Source organism: Sitodiplosis mosellana, unplaced genomic scaffold, assembly GCF_009176505.1.
Source record: "Sitodiplosis mosellana isolate CC-2019 unplaced genomic scaffold, AAFC_SMos_1.0 Smas_scaffold_11, whole genome shotgun sequence".
Taxonomy (NCBI): domain Eukaryota; kingdom Metazoa; phylum Arthropoda; class Insecta; order Diptera; family Cecidomyiidae; genus Sitodiplosis; species Sitodiplosis mosellana.
This window is the reverse complement of record NW_022595253.1, coordinates 3,368,480-3,389,556: the sequence shown is the minus strand read 5'-3', so window position 1 is coordinate 3,389,556 and position 21,077 is coordinate 3,368,480. Positions and strand designations below refer to the sequence as shown.

The 21,077-nt window shown below is 37.2% G+C and overlaps 1 protein-coding gene across 1 annotated transcript in view; it reads left to right on the top strand.

Annotated features, from left to right (window-relative positions):
- The window catches only part of LOC129567495 (uncharacterized), a 60,027-nt gene that overhangs the window by 36,711 nt on the left and 2,239 nt on the right, over positions 1–21,077 (top strand). Inside the window, exons 3-7 of the mRNA XM_055444461.1 lie at positions 4,754–5,067; positions 5,145–5,216; positions 7,727–7,862; positions 10,242–10,375; positions 10,831–11,146. Coding sequence (XP_055300436.1) covers positions 4,754–5,067; positions 5,145–5,216; positions 7,727–7,862; positions 10,242–10,375; positions 10,831–11,146 — 972 coding nt within the window. The remainder of the gene's footprint in view (positions 1–4,753; positions 5,068–5,144; positions 5,217–7,726; positions 7,863–10,241; positions 10,376–10,830; positions 11,147–21,077) is intronic.

Below are 21,077 nucleotides of genomic sequence, written 5' to 3'. Positions count from 1 at the left end.
TGTGTGTGTGTGTGTGTGTGTGTGTGTGTGTGTGTGTGTGTGTGTGTTTGTGTTGACTATGTGACGCGCGCGATGTGCAGCGCTCAGCTCACATGTACATAAATTCATGTGAGACAGAGCGTGTGCAATGGATTTAATGAAGCAATAAATTTACGCGCGTGTATCAAATCATCCACTTTTGTGATGCGAGAGATTTGACGACACTGAAGAAATTAAAAATCGTATTCAGCTCGTGAAATGTGTCAATTAAATTCAATTTGATTCATATATCGCGCTCGATTAAATCTCTTCATTTTCTCCCCACCATTTCCACTTTGCATCCAACTGCGTCGTATGCGCGGCACGGCCTCTTGTTGAAGCTGAGCCAAACACATGCAAAGCCACCAATTAACATCGGAGAAAGAAAAAACAGAATTTAAAATGAAATCGATTCCTATGCCACAACAAATAAACGCAACAAACCATGTGTAACGGAATTGTATTATTCCATTGCAATCATTTGAAATGGGACATTATCTCTATCTCTTTTGTTCGATTTCTGGTTCAATAACCGTTTATTCATTTAGTTTTTCTCATTGCCCATTAATTATGCAAAATGTATGCCAATTAAATGGTCGGTACATCCACGAAAAAGCCAATTTACAATCATGTATTTGTGTATATCCATTGCGAAAGCCTCGAAAAATCATTTCCATTTTCCCGCTTTGGCAATAATGGCAATTGATTTGTTTCACTTTTCTCTCTGTATGTCTTTTATAAATGTAAGTGAAAGCTTTTTCGATTCGAATGAAAAAAAAATTATTTGCTTTTCTATTTTTGGTATTGCGCATAATTCAGAGTGAAAACGTAATACAAAAGTCCATTAAGAATTTTATGCAAATCGATAAATCTTTCAGTCCATTCTAGCAACAATAACCAATACCCTTTCTCACTTATTGAAAAAAAAAGAACTTCGAATACATATTCCATAAAATCGTCGAAAAAACACTTACTGCTTTTATGACTATTTTATGAGGATTTCTATTTTTGCGGCCAAAAAGAAGCGATTTTCCACGGAAATGGTTGAAACGAGCTTTTTCCGGAGTTCTTCTTAATTACAATCGGATTTGCTATTTTACTTTTTCCACCGTAGCATTCAACATTGATTTGTTATGTCATCATTTAACTGTGATCCATTCATAGTTGATGACGGTTACTAGCTATTCAATCGAATGCTATTCAAAATAGTTTTGGAGAGAACAATTTTCGGTATAAATTAAATGTATGACAAGGCTCAAATTCATTATTTGACAGTCTTTTCAAAATTAACCCTCAACTGCATGAATTTTTCCTAGGACTGGGAGTACTGGTATTTGGTTGATTTTTGGCCATAGATAACGAAAAAAATATTCATAATCCTAGATATCCCATGGTTTAGTCAGGAAATGCGATAGAAATAAGTCAGAGAACAATGAAATCCATTGTTTAAAAGTGTCAAAAATATGTCTAATTTGGAAACCGAATAATTTATTTTGTCAAATTTTCGTTTTTGTTCACATTTTTGTTTATAACTCACCAATCGTACGACATAAACAAATGACGCCAAAGACAAAAATAAAGAAAAAACATTGACAAATAAAAATTCCCCTTGAAGCAATGTCATCCGCCGTACGATTCACATTATACAGGTGTTTAAATGATGCCCGCCAAAAGGCGGGCTTATGCAGTTGAGGGTTAAAACGAATAAAGCACATTGCTCATTCATATATATATTCCAAAAATGATATGAGTGAGCAAAAACCAAACCTTGAAACAGACAATTTTACTTTGTATGTCATACTTCCTATATTTAAACTATTTGCAAATTTGGAGCAATTCCGCGATTAGAATATGTGACAGTTTTTGCATACACACATAGACACTAAATATGTGGCACAGTCACGTGCGACATGTGGCAACCATTTCTGTGGCAACGTCAAAAATTACACATACTTTTGCTTTGGCAGATATAATCGTGGTAAGTGTGCGGCCAAAGTTATCCATTCAAATGTCACGCACCAATTGCAATCGGATATGAAACCAGCAAATCATGCTATTCAGTGCTCTAAAATTGCATTTTAGCACATTGTACCAAATAAAAGTCCGGAATTTATATTGATAAATCGGATAAATTGGCATGGTTTCAAAAGTAAATAGAAAAAGGGAAAGAAATGGCAATAGAGTATGAGTAAAATGGTGTTCGCTCTTGGGAACAGAGATTAATCATTAATATCTATCGGATTTTCTGACCTAAATTGAGATTATGTCTCCCAATGGCACAATATGCGGTGCAGTGCAGTGTATGCACTTTTAAAACTTTGTTTCCAAATGAAGTAAAAAGCACTTAAACACACTGTTGAGTTGTTCACGTTTATGGTTTCTTTTTCAAAAGAAAATCGTATTTTAATTGCAGTGAAACTGTTGTTCGTGGTTAAAACTTGATGAGTCTCATTTGAGTGGACGTTTGAATACTCTGTATAGGTATACGCTCTACTACATGGGCCGTCACATTTTCCATCCAGTGCTCTTATTAAATTTTTAAGTGGATTTTATTCACCACAAGAAACAACAAACTTTCAACCAACTTATCCATAATTCTGTTCCACACTCAATATATAATAAAGTTCGTCTGCGACTGATGATGGCATCCATGGCAATTTCCCTTTAATTCAAATTTAAAAAAAAAAAACAGAAATCATCTCTTACATTTTGATATTATGGCAGAGATTTGCGCTTAACTGTCTCTGTCTGTATTGACTGTCGCATTAAAGCCAATTTAAATACTCCGGCAAAATATTTTACCATGAAATTCCAAAAATGTGATGTGTATCGAATCCAATCGATGGCAACCAATATTTACATATCTCATATATCTTTTGCTTTTGTTGGTATGGTTCACTCGACGAGCACAGCAAACGTGTGCGGAAATAGAAAATACAATAAATACGGATTCGGAAGTTTCAATTCCGATTCGTTTGGGAGAAAAGTTAGCATCGCGCGAAAACCATAATATTTACCAATACAATGATATCGAGAGATATGGTGTGTCGTTACGAACAGAGTAGTACTCTGAGAGTACATCCTGCGAGAGAGAGAGAGAGAGAGAGAGAGAGAGAGAGAGAGAGAATATACATAGGGAAAAAGCATACAAATTGCAATTTTACCACTTGCATTGGTTTTGGAACTAGCACGAATCGTCGCAATCCTCTCTTCGCTCAAAAACTCGTCCACTTGGTAAACAGTGTGAATGTGGCCAACGGGGTAGTTACTGTTCATACATTGCCCCGAAAAACCAATTTCAAGTGGCTATTTTTGCCGTTGTGTGTTTCAACGAATTGAGAACAAAGCTACAATTTCCCATGCCGTTGGTGTATGTACCAAATTTTCTATTTGCTCATTTATCGAGAATGGCTGTCGTTCGGATATTTACTGCGGAGAACATAAAAATGGCACAGAAAGAAGAAAAATGCAAAAAAATCAAGAGTTTGCATGCATTACGAGTGCTTTTTTTCATGTAGATTGAAATTTGGTGAGTGTGTGTGTATGTTCTTATTTATAGTATCAATGTGTGCCGTGCCGTGCCGTGTCTCCTTTGCATGGCCATAACGATCAGATGGGGGAGAGAGAAAATTCATTTCAGTGAATTGATTATTACTATTATCCGACTACAAAATCCCAGCGTATCACGAATTTCAAAATTCCATGAATTAAAAATCAAAAGCACATGGATGGATGACGCGGCACATCGATCCGTCGAAAAGTCAGAGTATTATTTAATATTTGGAAATTGATTGTGAGAGAGACAGATAGGGTGAGAAAAAAGAGAATCGAAATTGAAATCGAACATGGAAATACAGACAGGCAAATCCCTTAGTATCAGCGCAACAGCGGAACGAAACAAATCTTCGGTGAATTTGGTAAATTATTTAGTAGGACTTGTTGTTATTGATGAACAATTTTCAACCGAACGGCAAACCAAATGAGAAAAAAAACATCAATCCCACAATACACCCACGTACATTTCGAACACAATAGACGCCAAGCGAATATCAAATAGAGGCAAAATCGATTAATTCATTATATTTAGATCGCTAATCGAAGCCTCAGATAACACAGTCTGAACCATATTGACAATACCACAAATGATAAAATGCGAGTGATAATTGAAAGTTGAAGATTATGGATATTAAGAATTTATTAGTTCTCACACGGCAACTACAATATGTTCATTGTTGAGGTAGTGCCAGCAAATGCCTTGGTACAAGTGACAACTATGTATGAAAGGCTCTTTCCATTTTTCCCGATAAACTATCTGATAATTGATTTTAATTAAGCAAGACCGTGGCGAATAAATAATAGAGCCATTGAGAATATTTACCCATTAGAGGATTTAAATGCATCCCAGAGATCGTATCAATAATAATACATTCAATGCAGCTGATTTTCCAACGAAATACAATTTGTCCGTTACCTGTGTCAAAAGTTCATCGACTAAGTCCATTATTATTTCCGTTTAAAACTGTTTTAATAGCAGTCAAGAGATGATAATAATGACGATGATTATGATGATTATGATGATGTATGGCTTATGGACATTGTCGCACGCATACACTCCACATTTGGGGTTCATTTTTAATGCGATTCGTGTTCCGTTTCCCATTCATATACACATTCTCGCCTATCGTTTATACAGATTTTGATTAACAAAGAGATTTCCTCTTTCTTTTGTTTGCAGACGCATTTAGTTTGGAATTGACAAAAATCGTCATACCCACGTACAAATTTCATGGCGAAGCGGCGTTGCTTGAATGCCAATACGAGCTGAAGAGCAGCAGTAGCAGCAGCCGAAATTATCACAACCGTTTCAGTAACAATAAGGATTACGGTCACAGATCAATACATACATCGATATCAGACGATAACAATGGAATTGATCACCTTCGAAATAGAGACGATGATGGCAACGGCGGCGGTGCCGGAACCATTGACGATATTTCGTCGGATGAAGAGGAAACACTGTATGCGGTGAAATGGTACAAAGATAATGAGGTAAGATAAAATATAAAAACAACTTGTATAAGATAGAACCAAACTGTCTCTAACGATATGAATTACTCTATGACCAGGAATTTTATCGCTACGTACCGAAGGCCAATCCACCGCAACAAAGCTATCGAGTGGATGGTGTACGCGTTGATGTAAGTATCACAATCACTGTATTGTACTGTGCATGTTCACAAAAGCATTTCTTATGATGAAGAAAGCGAAAAAAAAAATGAACGCGTCGACAGTGACACCAACTTCAAATGTCATACCGTTCCATTATGCTAACAGCTCCAGTTCTCATTTCTTTTTATATTTAATATATTGCTTTCGGTCATGGTTTTTCTTCTTCTTTGGTTTTCTCTCTCGACCAAAAGCGTCTTCTATTCTTTTCAACCATTTTTTTGTCAACTTTTTTGTATATTTTTTTTTCTTCTTCCTTCGCTTGTTATAAAAAGAGCTCTACATAAAAATACAATTTAGGACCAGACGCAACTTTAATCTGATGCAATGAAGCATCAATTGAAAGAAAAGAATGGAAAAAGAAACGCACAAAGCTCGTTCTCTCTTTCACTCTCAATCATTGAACTAAATTGTGGATACATAAAAGCCACATCGACCGGTAAACAAGCGACCGAACAACCGCCGGAAAAGAGAGAGACAAATATCTAGTACTTAAAATATTATGAAGATGGAACATTCATTTCGTTTTATATATATGATTTCTGCTATTTTAATCGTTTATGAAATAACCACAGACACAAGCAAAAAAAATGTTACATCGCCGCCCCCACGCCAACGTTGCCTCTTCATCGAGCACGAGCGCGAGCGCGCACACATTCTCCACGTCTTTTGTGTTGTGCTTATCCTCAGCATCTTCTTAAATTCCGGCATTACGCTTTTCGTTTTTTTACCATCTTCTTGCCTTGCGTTCATTATCTCTCTTCCTTGGAAATTTATTTCCGCATCCAATTTATTTCACGGTTTACGAACAGAGTATCATATTAATTTAAATTTGCGCTACAGTAGGCTGATCACAATGAGTTTTTCAATGCGATTTTTTCCCAAAGGTTAACGCGCGATTATTTGGAGTGAGAAAAAAAAACCACGAAATAACCCAAGTATCATTTATCGTTTTTGCGTATGCTTTCCATAAATGGGGTTATTTTGAGGTTTATCCCTCAAAGGAAAAGAAAAAAAAATCAAATTAGGTTCCTGTTGGAACCAAGCCACTTGTATCCAAACATTTTGAGCATGTGGTCAATTGTTGGTTGTGTTATAAAACACAAATTAGATATTTTGTCAACTGCGATATACGAATATGCGTTCGTGAATTGGTATTGAGAGATGAAAACAATAACGAAAACTGCATTAATACTTTTAGTAGAAAATTGAATGTTTCACAACAATTTAGAACATTTCCAACGGATATATCCAAATAAATTTTATTATTCAACGTTTCAACGCAAGAATCGTGTATTTTATTCCGGGAAAAAAGTATTTGTTTCTCTCTTGTTGACCTCGTTAGTTTCAATAATAGCAGCAACCGTAGGTAGTTGGATATGGAAGGCTCTGATCCGTGAGTAGAACTTTCTGAGCGTTCGACCACAACATCATTAGAACAATTCCCCTAATTGATGCCAAAAGGTGGTTGACATTCGGCGAGTCCTTTTGCCGGTGGTGGCTTGTTAACGATGTGTCATTGTCAATCCCGGTATTAAAACTAAACATAAATAATTGTACGAACGCACAATGAACTGGATGCTTAAAACTCTTTTTTTCATTTAGTGACAACAAACCAAGGCATATTTTCTCATTATACTTTTATTTGTGAACGCAATTTATTGCACAATGAAAAATAATGATAAAATATTAGTTTCACTTTTCTGTTGTTATTCATGGTTTTCGCTTCTGGTCGAAAAAAAGCAGTGCATTGGATCATCAGATGTCTACATTGTTGCCATAGTTTCAATGAACTATGCTGCGATGTGTTGGTTACGTTGAGAAGCAAATTCATTGCATCAAATGAATTCAGTGGAAAATTAAGTTTAAATTGATGCTCCAATTTATATTGAGTTGTTCAATGCAATTTTCATTATTTATTATTGTTCGAGTCGAGGGATTGGTTGTCGGAAATTCATTGAACAACTTTAAACTTTATTGAGAGAATACAACACAGTTTAATATGCAGAGAAATGAATTTATTTGAATTGATGACAACAAAGTTGTCTTTTTTACTTGTATCCAATCGAACGAATACAAAATACAGACGAAACAAGAGAAAAAATACTCAAAATGCGACATTCGTCAATTAAAAGGTGTGCAATGTGTTTAATATAATTGAACAAAATAATTCAATATGTAATATGCAAAATATTTCCACATGTTCGAGATATAGGATGGATTCGAGAATAAGCACGTTTTTAAACACAAACATGTTGCAAATTGAAACAAAAGTCATGTCGTTTTTTTTCTGATGTGTCAATTGAATGTTATAATTAAAATTGATTATGCATTTGAAATACATGTGAATTGGAGCTAACTTAAAAAAATTCAATATATGAATAGATAGATTGTTATTTGGAATTTTGGAAATTTTTGTGGAAAATCTATGCCAATTTCGTACAATTACTTTATGCATGGTTATCAATTTCATTTTTAACAGCATCAATCATCGAATGACGTGAAAGTGATGATAAGACGGCTAAATATAAAATCAAGTGGAGTCTACCGTTGTGAAATATCAGCCGAAGCACCGAATTTTTCTTCCGTTGAAGGCGAAGGACGAATGGAAGTAGTCTGTAAGTAAACCAAACAAAATTTATGACATCGAGACAAAATAAGACGAAAAACGGCGTTTTTAAAACGCAGAGAGAATAGAAAGTATCATCGATTTTTTAGAGGAAAAAAATATCGTAAATTAAGTTAACTCGAGGGGTTTTCTGTGTCTCGAACCCATTATGCAATACAATGTAGAGGAAAGTTTTTCGGTTTTCATTCCGATGAAGTTTAAACTCTATTCATAGTGTGTTCGGGTTCGTATTGACTTGGCATGCTATTGCATAAAATGAGAGTGCGGGACTAGAGAAAGACAGAAAGTGAGACAGAGACACAGAGAGAGAGTGTACAGATAGTGAAACAAAAGAAACTTTCTCTGGGCAAAGAAATGAAATTTTCAGTTTTATGTGGCCACTACAGCGATTACTTGCGCCTTTTGCTGCTTGCAATATTTTGCCCGAATTTATTTGATGTTTTTGGCAGCGTTCAACATTATTAATATTTTAAAAGGGGGATTCGGAGGGCACTGGTCGAGTTGATCAGAACTAGTCAATGCCTTGTGTGTGTGTGTGTGTGTGTTTTTGTCTGTCTCCTTCTTCTTCTGTTCAATATTCTTGTTTCCTTCTGCCCGTTCGGCTCTCTTTTTTTATGAACTTAGAGCGAGTTTATGCATCCAGACATTAAAATTTACATAAAACTTTGATTCCAACTATGTCGATCATTTCAATAAGATATGAGAGAACCAAAGCACGTCTTTGACTATGCAAACAACAGCCTTCACATGAACGTGAGCACATTTCTTCCATTGAAAAAGACCGGCACACTATCGTTCGTTCGACCATTTGCTCGCATCCAAATCGTATATACACGACTTCTCACTTGTGCCCGCAATATCGACACAACTCGTAACCCAACATGTTTGTTATGATATTTTATGTTTTGGAGAAATGGAAAAACTTCTCGCTTTTCATAGTCAACTTTACGAATGGGAATTTATTACAATGCGCAAATCGTTTAAAATTCAATAATCCAAGTCCCTTAGCGGCGACCGTAAACACAATTTTATCCCTCGCATAGTTTTGTTTTATCTGTGGGCCTAAACCGCTTTTTCCGCTGCATATGCTTTGTAATAAACTGTCATCGAATTCAGTAAACAACAGAAAAAACACACAAGCCCGAAGAGCACAAATGTACGCCCACAGTAAGATAAAGATAAGCTCTGAATGTTGTTGATTGTTGCTGTTTTTTTTCTGATGTTCGATTTATCACAAATGTGTGCTCATCCAGAACGAGAGAGAATGATGGAAAAAAAGCGCTACTTCCGTGGATAAAATGTTTAGTTGTAGAATTCATTTCATGTACAATCGGCAAAATTGTGGAAAAACGTAGTAAAAATCCGATCGGAAATGCAAGAGAGAACATCGAGTAATCGGTGCACAAATCTGTTCAGTTCATCGGTACAGCGAAATTAAAATAAATGCGCAATTATTTATTAATACCACACAGAACACGACGGGTGGAAGCATTTCCGTATTTCTGTACTGAAACTATAGAAATGTATGTTCATCATTCTGGCCCTCTACAACTGTTTTTGAGAACTAACATCGGCTTTTTTTTGAGTAATACGTTCTTTCATTTGTTTGGCTATAATTTCTATTATATTCGATTTGGTGACCGCTATGCGATTTTTACGTTTAAATAAGTTATTTAAAATAAATCTGAATACATTTGAAATTTGCTGCCCCTTTTATAACTCATTGATTTCAGTCCTGAAAATCAGTTAATTTTCACTAGTTGCTATCTTGTTTTGTAAACAATGTGTACAACATGAACTGTCAATGGCTGTCAAGTGTCGTGTATTGAATATGACAGAATGCTTCAAAATTAAGTCGATAGAGGGCCAGAAGTTCGAACTGTCGCTTCCACCCGTCGACAGAACAGAGCTAGAGAGTTGAGCGAGAGAAAAAAAGAAACTAGTAGTTTCGAATTAAATGTCGAACGTAATCTTCAGCGCTCTTTGCCATTTGATATTTCCATTAGTTGAATGTTTCTATCACTCTGTGATCGCACTCGTAATGCAAGCCACCTCAACATCGAACGGAAAACGGTTTGTGAATTTTTTACATGATTTAAATTTAGATTGGAATAGAAAATAGAAAATCCCAAGCGGCAGTACCAGAACCAGCAGAGAAAAAGCATTTTCCGCGCTATACATACAATATGATGCATAATAAATGCCATTTCGATACCAAAAAACTCACTCACCTACACCCACATATAGGGAGAAAAAAGTGTATAGATTGTAGTTTTTTCCTTTTATTCGCTTCTCTAATGTCAGTTTTCGCTCACTTCTTTTTTTCTCTCCCTTTTTGACTATTTGTAATCCATGCATAATGGAGCAGATTTACCTCGAGAGGGTCCACACATAAGTGGTGAACAAAGCCAATATCAAATAGGTGATACATTAAATATCAATTGCACATCGGGCAAATCGCATCCTTCCAGCTCGATACAATGGTTCATAAATGATATAGCGGTAAGTTGTTTGTTCGACAATAGATATGTTGCTGTTCGCCAAATGCCATGTAGCCAACTGCTCTCTACACTGTTTTTTATACTCGTTCAGTTGCTGGCGCATTTCATCTGCAGCACTCGGTCTCTATATACCTTTTTTTGTTCGCTACCATATTTTGGACGATAGCGCGCATAAATCATTATTTATCGTTCTGCCGGCTTTTTAGAATAAATTTATATTTAATTTTTTACGATACACATGTTCAATGAACAATGTTCATTGTGTGTTTTGTTCCGAGTTGCAAGTGTCAAGCAGTTGGTTGCGCCCAGCATCTGTGTCAGATATTGATTTCCATTTGCCGATTCAAGTTGTGCCAATGAAATGTTTTCTTTTTCTCTCTACACTTTCATTTCATTGTGTTTATCTGGTGGTGATTGGTGCGTTTATTTGAAAAAAAACCGATGAAAATAAAACAGGTGTACGATTCATCAGTGATAGCGTATCCACCGATTGTGCACCAGCATGGGTTGGTGACAACGGTTTTGGGTCTTCACATGCAATTGGATAGTTCACATTTTGAGGATAGTTTGATGCGTGTAAAATGCTTGACAAGCATATCGCCGCTGATACCAATCCACAGTATGGAGGGAAATGCGGCCGAGGCGCGCGAAAGCGCATACAGTGGAAATGGGAATGGCAACAGTAACGGCGACGGCAACAACAGCAATAGGAAAACAAACCATGCACAACGAAAGCCCCCGTTGACCGATAGTCGAGAAGTTTTTTTGTTAGGTAAGTGCATCATTAAAAACATCTTCATTCTCTGTTTTCAAGTCCGAGCTACTTTTGCTCTACTTCACGGAATGCACACATTTCCATTCCGATTCATGGAATTTATTGTTCTATTGCTCATTATTATGTCATTTTGCTTGAGTTTACGGTCGCTTGAATTCAGTTCACAACCTCTCATTTCCGTCGTCACTTTTATTTCCATCATGTTTTTACGTTTATACGAACTTACTAGCTGTTTTTCATCGTCATCATCATCATCTCCCTTTTTTCCGCTTGTATATTTCAACACTGTACAATTTTTGCGTGATTCGTGAACAATGTTTTTATTTCACGAATTGTTTCACTTGAACAACATTCTTCTTATGTTGTATTTTCACAATTCGAAAATCTACATAAAATTCGCCGACAAAAAATAAAAATAAAAAAAAAATTGTTGGAAAAAAATGAAGTCATTGCCACTGGAATGAAAGGAACAAATGGCAATATAAAAACAAAAATAAAAGCAAATGTATGAATGTAATCGTCGTGGTTTAGCTCCGCGACTGCCGCACTCACTCCTTCCTCTCACTCGCACTGTGTGTTTGTGGTTTTTATGCCACTTAATTTATGAGACGGAGTTTTTGCCGACAGCAAGCGCGTTTAATACCATGTACGCATATGTATATCATCCAATGATATGAATGGTGGTGGTGGTGGACGGTTTTTTGTTTAACCATTGCATTATGACTGGATATGTGTGTGTGAGTTTGTTTGTGCGAAAAACGGAAAGATCTTGTGAGTCATAATCATAAAAATTCCGGTCAAGAAGTCCCGCGTAGCGCTTTTATGTCTTTTGAGCTTTGTTTTTCTGCTCGTGCAGAAAGAGCTGAGTGTGTGTGTGTGTGTGTGTACACTGTACAGTCGGCCGAAAATATGTGTATATGAAAATGGAATGGGCAGGAAAAAAAACAGCGAATAACATTACCGTCAAATGCAATGGTTTTTATATATACGGAGTTAAACCAGCGAATAACCTCTTCAAAACCAATAAAATACGGTGAACGCGCGTTCATTTGGCTATTTCATAATTTTTCCACTTCGTACCCAGTTGTTGATGTTTTTTTCCACTGCTGGTTGGTGGTCAACACTTTTCCTTCTCGCTGTCGTACGACTAACCGACTTTTTACCACATCTGAAATGTAAATTAAGGAATAAAATCATTTTATATCTGGTGTGTGTATGTGTGCTTAGCGGATCGTATGTTTGTCCGCACTTATACAATGGTCAGTTGAAATGTACGAAAACAAACGATAAAAAATAAGCTTCACAACCGGTCACAAAAATAAAATTCCCTGCACTTAACCGTCTCCCACCGATTCATTCACTCTCTCTACCTCTCCCCCTCACTTTCTCTTGTGTATGGGCTCACTTTTGGTCGAACCCAACATCGTTACCAAGTGGAAAATCAACAGTCACATACCTTGAAATATATTTTATTTACTTGACGTCACATTTTGACCATTTCTTTGTGGGCATTTAATTTCATTTCCAAGTCATTTTATTTGGTCATGGGATTGGGTGGGTATGAACTTAGTGTGTGTGTATTGTATATTTGTGCTCGGGGTTGATGTTTGTATATTTAAAAAAATCATTCGCAACGACTAAAATCCGAAAGGGTTGAACTCACTCACCGTCCGAATTGAAGAAGAAAATCGAAGAAAGAATCAGCGATGGTAAATATAAAGAAAAACCAATGAAGGAAAGTGCCACCGACGGAAAAGTAACATAGAAAATGCCTGCTGTGTGTATGTCTCTATATTTAAATACTTTAATGCTTTTAAGGAAGAAAAGCGCTTCCGAATGAAAGCCAGCGAACAACAAAAAGAAATCGTAATCCAATAGTCAGTTCTTAAATACATTTCACGCAATCAGCAAGCGGATCAGGAGAGAGTCGACAAGTGAAAGCGAGACATTGAAATGAGAGAGAGAGAGAGAGGAAAGAGAAAAAAATCGTATTATACCAAGAGCTGTGGAAAAAAGCGAAATATATTAGAAAAGAATAGCACATACACACATCCACGGTGTAGAGAGCGACGAAAAGAAAAAAAAACGAAATGTTAAACACAAAAGCCTTATTTATTCGGCTATAAGCGAATGAATTAAAATTCAAAGACGAAGCAGTAGAACAAGGAAAAAATTCCAAGCGGCAGAAGAATGAAAACAAAAGAATATCAAAGAGCCGAAAGAATCAAATACAGAAAAAATAACAGCACACACACAGAGAGAGAGAGAGAGAGAGAGAGAGAGAGAAGAAAATTAGAGAGGAATGAGAAAAATTGAAGAAAAATGGGTATTAAATTATTTTATGACTTTGTTCGCGAACAGCATATTGCGATATTATGAACACATTTATGGTTTATGAAAACAAGACGGAAACGGCTTGCGTGGTTCTAAGGGAAGAGCGAAACGACGGCAACGACGACGGCGTGAAATGAAAAGCCAAGTCAAGGCAGGGGAAACGGAAAAAAGAGTATCAGCCAAAAGAAAAATGGCACATAAAACCAATTCTCGCGTGTGTACTCGCCAGCCGAAACGAATAGAAGAATTATTAGTCGATTCAACCCAAAACCGAAACATAAATTCGACTTTTGTTCACAATTCCCGCACATAGGTTTAGAGAGCGTGGTGATGAATCGTGCGAGTCAAGCAACCACTTGGGGAAATGGTTATGTTTGAAGAACAAACGGCAACGCAATTGAATTATGAAAGCAACAACAAAAGCAATACGAGCAATGCCAAGAATGCCACGGCAGTAAAAGTGGCCTAGGCAATATGCACATTCGACGCAAAACCAAAAGAGTGTACGAAAAATTGCTATTCAATATTTTTGAAACTTCATCGAAGTGCAGAGCCAGAGTTTCGTCATTCTTGTTTCTCGGTGGTTGTTTGCAACTGCTATCGCATTCTCACCGGTCGAAAGGTATTTTCTGTTGAATGTTGCTCCGTATTTCATATCGTTGTCTATTCGAAAACATAGTTTTCACAAATCGATAAGATAATGATCGATGATGATTCCATTTTCAGTGTATATTTTAGTTGGATTCTGAAATAATTCACATTGGAATGCCGACCACAATCGCAATTCGGTTTGCTTTAGCATTTGAATCATTACTCTGCAGATTGTTCTATATATAAAAAAGCTGCTGTAACCGGCTGACTGGATGCCATACCAATTAAATGTGCATCATTATTATAACAATATCTTATATATGCAGGCTAAAATAGTGGGAAAAGCAGTTTGACGCCCTTTTTGTGTCTATCATTCAAAAATATTGATTTAATTAACATATTGTGTGCCATTTTGCCATCGTTCATTCGGACACCATTCACACATGGCAACGGCGACAACGGCAGCAACAGCAACAACAGCAGTAGCAACAAGGACATGAGCTGCAGTGATGGCCATTTGTAGACGACTCCATTTCAATTTACTTTTCGATTTATTTCGACGCACGTGAGACGCCTTTTCTCTTTCTCGCTTTCATTTTTTTCTGCGTTAATACAATCCAAATTATCAGCTCGATTTATCATCGTTTCACATTTTGCACACAAGGAGAGGCTGTGTTCGGTTCGAGGCAACGGTTTTTCTTTCTAGCTTCTATTGTGCCGGCATCATTATTACCGAGACCATCCGTCTTTATAAAACGATTATAAGTATCCATATTTTACCTTTCATTCTCCACCAGAACAGTCGTACTGCTCCGAAATTGTGTGAAAGAGATCGGCAAAGAGGAAAGAGCAAAAAAAGCACTGATGAATGCTATGAAAAATTCCCTTTTCCTGCATAATTTCTGATTCATTTAATACGTGCGTTGTGAACATATATACCTGGTTGCATGGCATTTTCACCATGGATGTGTTTATATAATCAAAAAAATGACACCGAATATCATGGGTTCGGTATGAGAAAAAACCCGAATTCAAACACACACACACACACACACACACACACACACACACACACAAAAATACGAGCCCAAGAATATTGGATTCGAAATTTGTTGAAAGGAAAGGTATTTCGTTTTGAGGGCGTTGCACAACGAACGAACGAAAATAAATGAGACTAAATGCTTGCCACATTCTTTCTTCTTTTTTCTCTTTTTTCTCCCTCTCTCTCTCTCTCTCTCTCTCTCTCTCTCTCTCGAGTCGTGTGTTGGTTTTTATCCATTCCCGGTGCTCGATCAAAAATGCAAACTGTAATAAAACGCCAGGAATCGTAACTTACCGTTAAACTACATTTATTTTACATGCAAAGAAGCATTCACGGTGGCGTAAATCCCGTTTCTCGCGAAAGTTCCTTATTAAAACGTTTAAACGTCATTTACTTTGTGTTCCAAGACATCGCATTCTTTCTCTCACTCTCTGCCGCTCTCTTCGGTATTTCTCTTTCTCTCTCGCTTTTATTCGCTCTGGCTCTTCATCGCACCAGTTAAACTGCTATTATTTGATGTGTGTTTTACACTCATATTCCTGCACCAAATGCTGTCGTTCTCTATCAATTTAGTGTGTTGGCTCTGCCGACAATGAGTGTGTGTAAGTTTTATGCCGTTTTCAATTACCTTGACACATGCATCCAAAACGCTTAATGCATACACTCTGCGCTATAAAACACCGTCAACGTGAAGAAGGAAATGAGAGTGAAAAAAATTGCATGGAAACAACGATTGCAGTCATGAGACACACACACACACACACACGCAGACAGTGCCGAAAGAGAAACGACAACGAATAAGTAGAAAAAGACAACGGCAAACAAAAAGAAGAAGTAGAAAAGTGCTGCGAATAAAAAATGTTCTCAATTTCCTGAAGGATTTTTCCTTGCATTTGCTTTTATTTGCCTTCGCACGGCACACAATGTTTGCTGCGATGCTTTTAAAGTTAGCACTCGCATTCAATTTATTTGTGTATACTTCATTTCTCCGCTTCTCGCTCTTTCCCTCTCTCCCTCTCTCTGGCTTGTACACAACTTTTAAGCTCTAGTCGTGCGAACACTTCGCAATCATTTAACGGTTTCAGTGCTGGTGCTGGCACTTCGGTGGCGAAACAAAAATACGGCACATCATGGGTTGCAAGTGTTGAATTTGATGTTTTTAAAAAATATTGTTTATCAAATTAGCAAAAACATCCAATTCACACGACATCTTCATCATTGGCACGATTCATTGCTCATCCATTTGAAATGTATTATGGCATGGGGGAACCAAAGCGGTGGAAGCAGCAGCAGCAGCAGCAGCAACGCTATTAACCATCTGCTCGTGAGCGCTGCTGTGCCAACCACCATATTCCATTTTCTATTCGATAATTACGTTTGGCAGGAGATGGATGTCTAGTCGTTGTTGTCATTGGAATCAACTTTTATTACTTCCTAAATCAGTGGACAGGAAACGGTGCTGCCAATAACACGAGAGAACAAATATATATAAAATTGAATATCAGGATAAAATGCAACAGAAAATCCCGCACAAATGATGGGAAAACACGACATTCCGAATGAACAGACCAAACAGCGACTGGTGCAAAGAGTGCGCGCGTGCGACGGAGAGAAATAGGAAAAAGAATGAAAAATGTTTATGTAATATTATGAGTCTTAACCATTTTTGATTTTATCATAATATTTTCTCTCGTTTTTTCTATTGCTTCTGTTGTTCTTCGTTCGCTCCATATGTTTCTCTCTGTCGATACCGAGCCCATTTACCCTATTATTTCTATTATTGTATTATGGCTAATGCCATTTTAATAAAAGCAGCTCAATGAGCGCACCAAGCACCAGTGTTTGGGTGCGAAGCATATCACTACACATACACACCACATATGGTGTGCATAAAATGATTTCCAGACCATAGCTATTGGCAGTGCCATTGCTGACATTAGTATTTTTTATGATTCACCGTAAGAATCATACATTATTGCAATAAAACACTGAATCGACGCACAAAACACCTTCTGTATATGATAAAATGCGCTTGAGCTCACTATGATGACGACGACGACGACGACGACGACGACGACGACGACGACGACGACGACGACGACGATGGCAATGGTGATGGTGATGGCGATGACGATGTGTTTGGTAGCCCTGCCGCTTTTGAAATGCGATGAGCGTAGTTCGTTTGGCAGCAGGGCCACTGATAAGAATCAATGTGCCAGCTCAATGTACTTGCCACCAAGTCAAATTGAATCGTAAAAACAGTATACGTGAATATATTTCAGTGTATAAATTTACGGAACGTTCTTTCTCTCTTGCTTCTCTTCGTTCACACTCATATTTCTTTTCCATTGTCGCTGGCTATGTTATACTATTTCGTTCCATTTCGGTTTTTTTTTCACCTCTTTGCACCGTATTCTTACTTCTGTAAGTTTCCTTTTCTCTTCCTTCGTCCTTCTATTCTCTACAATTCAATTCGGAGGGAAGGACACTCGATACCTGTTCACCTGTTTCGAAGTGGTGGTTTGAATGATTTTTATTGTAGTTATTGGTATTATACTACACTATATCTATGTAATGTGATAGAAAGAGAATGGCAAGTTGTAACGCTACAGCGTAGCGTTGTATTATGATAGGAAAATGTATTTCGAAGACTCAAGAGAATCGAATTGAATATTTTATTCACAACATAAATTTGTTTCATCATTTTTCCCCTCCCTTCTTTGTTACGTATTATATTCCGATATTATTTACGGTATCGTTACTTTGGCGTCGTCAATACGTTTTCGATTCGATTTCTTTCGAACCTTTTCTTTTCTTTCATCGTTTGACTGTGTGTCGCTGCGGTTCGAGCAGTCAGGTCAATATGATTAGTGATTAGTATAATTACTTGGTTACTTGGAAACTTTTTTACGCTGCTCATTTTTTCCTCTCTCTCGCTCAATGATTTCGTTCCAATCATTCGCGTTTTCCCGCGCTTTGATTTATACATTTTTTTTCTGTTATTTCTGTTCTGCTCGGGTTCTTGATTCGTCTTCGATTTCGCGTAAGCATTCTTATGCTCAGGGTAACGAATGGTAACATATTTTTCGACATAATTAATGTTCGTTGTTCATGGGTACACTTTTATTGATGGCTTTGTTTTTCACACCCATTCGTCGGTCGGTTGGTCGGTAATGCGATTGGTTTAACGGGTTAGCGCCGTGTGGTTTTTCTTTCGTTGTTTTTTTTTATTTTATGTTTTTTCATCGGATGCGTTTTTTTGTTCCAAGGTAACGCTATTATTTGCCATATCGCGATTAATTGAGCCAAGCTTTTGTCGCTGATTATTATTAAGAATATTTCGAAAAATTAGATATCGCACCGGCGCTTGGCTAATGCTTTCAGTCGCTCGCAACATAGTTTCGTGAAAAATAAAACTTATTCTCGGCGCTCAATGGCGACAACGATCACGAACACCAAAGAATGAACGAAGAAAAAAACACACACCAAAACAATAGCAAGCGAATGGTGGCAAATATAGAAAATTAAGAAAAAAAGGAACGCAGGAACGAGAGCACGGGCAAGCATATTGCTCGAAAGTCAAGGGTTTTCATTTTAATTTTCATGACTTTTTCTTCTTTCTCTTTTTCATTCTCTGCTCTCAAAATTCATTGTAAGCTCGTTGGCTGCTTGCGCTCGTGCCATAAATTACATCTTATGTAAATACTCACTACCTATGTGACTTGAAGAATGGATGAGTACACCAAATAAATAGCGCGTTCTTCGACGAGTGGCCATTCTCTCTCTCTCTCTCTCTCTCTCTCTCTCTTATTCTCAATGATCTCTCGCAACGTCATTCTCATTGTGCTTTTTTTAACCACTTCCATTTTTGAGTCAAGTTCTTGCTCACTCGCTCTTGTTCTATCTCGACACTTTTGTTGGTGTGTTGTTGCAACTTTTCAAACGCAATTCACTGTGATAATTAATTAATCATTTTAAGAATGCGACTCTGACTATGTGTGTATGTGCGCTAGTCAAATTTTACTGAATAAATGCCCAAACTTGGCAAATGCTTATTTTGCATTTTTCCGTACGCGAGCGCACGCTTCTTTTTTTCTTGCCATCTTTCGTATAATTTAAGTTTAGAGATTTCAAAGAGCCAAGAAACGACAGAGAAAGAAAGGAAGAGGGAGAAAAAAATTGAACTGTGCTTGGAATTTTTTCATTTACTTCATTTCAGTTATTTGAATTTCAATTTCCATGCTCAACTCACACTCACAGTGGCTGCTCCAAAGGCAATACCATCTCCATTTTCCAAGAAAACAAACTGGAGTCAAGTTTCAACAAATTTAATGATTAAGTTTGCATAATATGATGTAAGCTTTGGATTGGAATACATTTTTGTGCCTATCAGTCAGCAAAACACTAAATTCGTCAATAAATTTGAATTAAATTTTTGATTTGAGCCAGCCCAAATGACATCATTCTTTTGTTCAGTTTTTTCCATGTTTTCTTTTCGTCAATCACTAAATTTCACCTAAGTAGCTACTCTCTAGAGAGAACCGTATGTCACCCATGTGTCGACGACGGAAATTATACGCACGATGAAATAATAACCTTGAGAAAATGAATACTGATACTTGATTTCATCCGCCTCCTTTTTCCATGTTGAAAATACGAGAAAAGAATCGAGCATATATTTTGAATTGAACACCCAAAATCGTTGTATCAATGGAACTCACTTTAGATATTGAAGCCGCAATTATTTGATTAATCGGAAAGTTTTCGATTAAAATTGTTTTCGAAGAAAAGGACTGACGTATAATCTAACTTCAATTTCTCCCCATGGTAATAGCTCGGATTGTTTAAAACTAATCATTTGGTCGTTTTGTGCTGTTTAAAACGAAACAAGTTTATCATCGTTTGCGTCTTTGAAGAGTTTTTTCTTCGAAATTATTTCACTTAAAAGTCGACGAAAAAAATCTAACTTCAAGAATGACAGCGCAATCACAAATTTTCTTCTCTTCCTCGTCCGCTTCTCTTGTTTTTTCTTACTTGAAATGAAAGTTGATGGTTTCGAGTATAATTTGTGTGTCGTGCTGAGTTTGAAATGGGGGTACTTGCAAATGGTTTTTGTATCGATTCACAGCTCTCTCAGTGTGTATGTTGTTGGGCAGCCAGCGAAATAAACACATTTGCTCCCCTTAGCTGACCTTCTATTTGCATATTTCGTCCGCATCATTAGGATCAGGGGAAACATTTTGTTGCTTACGTTTTGTAATTTTTCATTGTTTATCCACTCAAAATCCGCATGTGTGCGCGCGAGTGTGGTGGTGTTCGAGTGTCCAGTGTGCCACTTTACCAATGCCATTAAAATCAAAGTTTGATCGAGCCATGAGCACATAGGCCGGTTGAAGTGAAACCGATACGAGCGAATGAACGAGCGCGCGCCAAATTTAAAGTAATCAGAATAAATAGTCATTGTGTCACAAGCGACGCCGCGTCATACCTCATAATGCCTGTCCACATTTCTACGTATATTCACGTAAAGGTCTCAATTATTACAATCAAAAATTAGAATAACATTAACATGGCCTGTAATTAGCTCACTATCACACATTTTTACCCGTTTGCTCTGTGTGTTCATGTGGTTCTCTGCCAATTTTCCCTCTCTCTCTCTCGCTTGCTTGCTTGCTTGCTCGCTCACGCTTCCTTTCATAGTTCCGGTGAGTTGTGTGTGTAGCGAATAGGCTCCCGTCATTTGGGTAGTTTTGTCAAGAGTTGTGTGTTTTTTTCCTCTGTTCTTTCGTTCGACTATTTTCCGTTCAGTGGTGCACATTCATGGCGTGATTTTCCCATTTCACCCGAGGATTGTTTAATTGAGTCTTTAATTATATGTAGCGAGGTGTATAACAGAACAACCTTCCAATTTCACTGTACACCTGTGTTATTATTGCGGTAAGAACGCAATATGCCAATGCG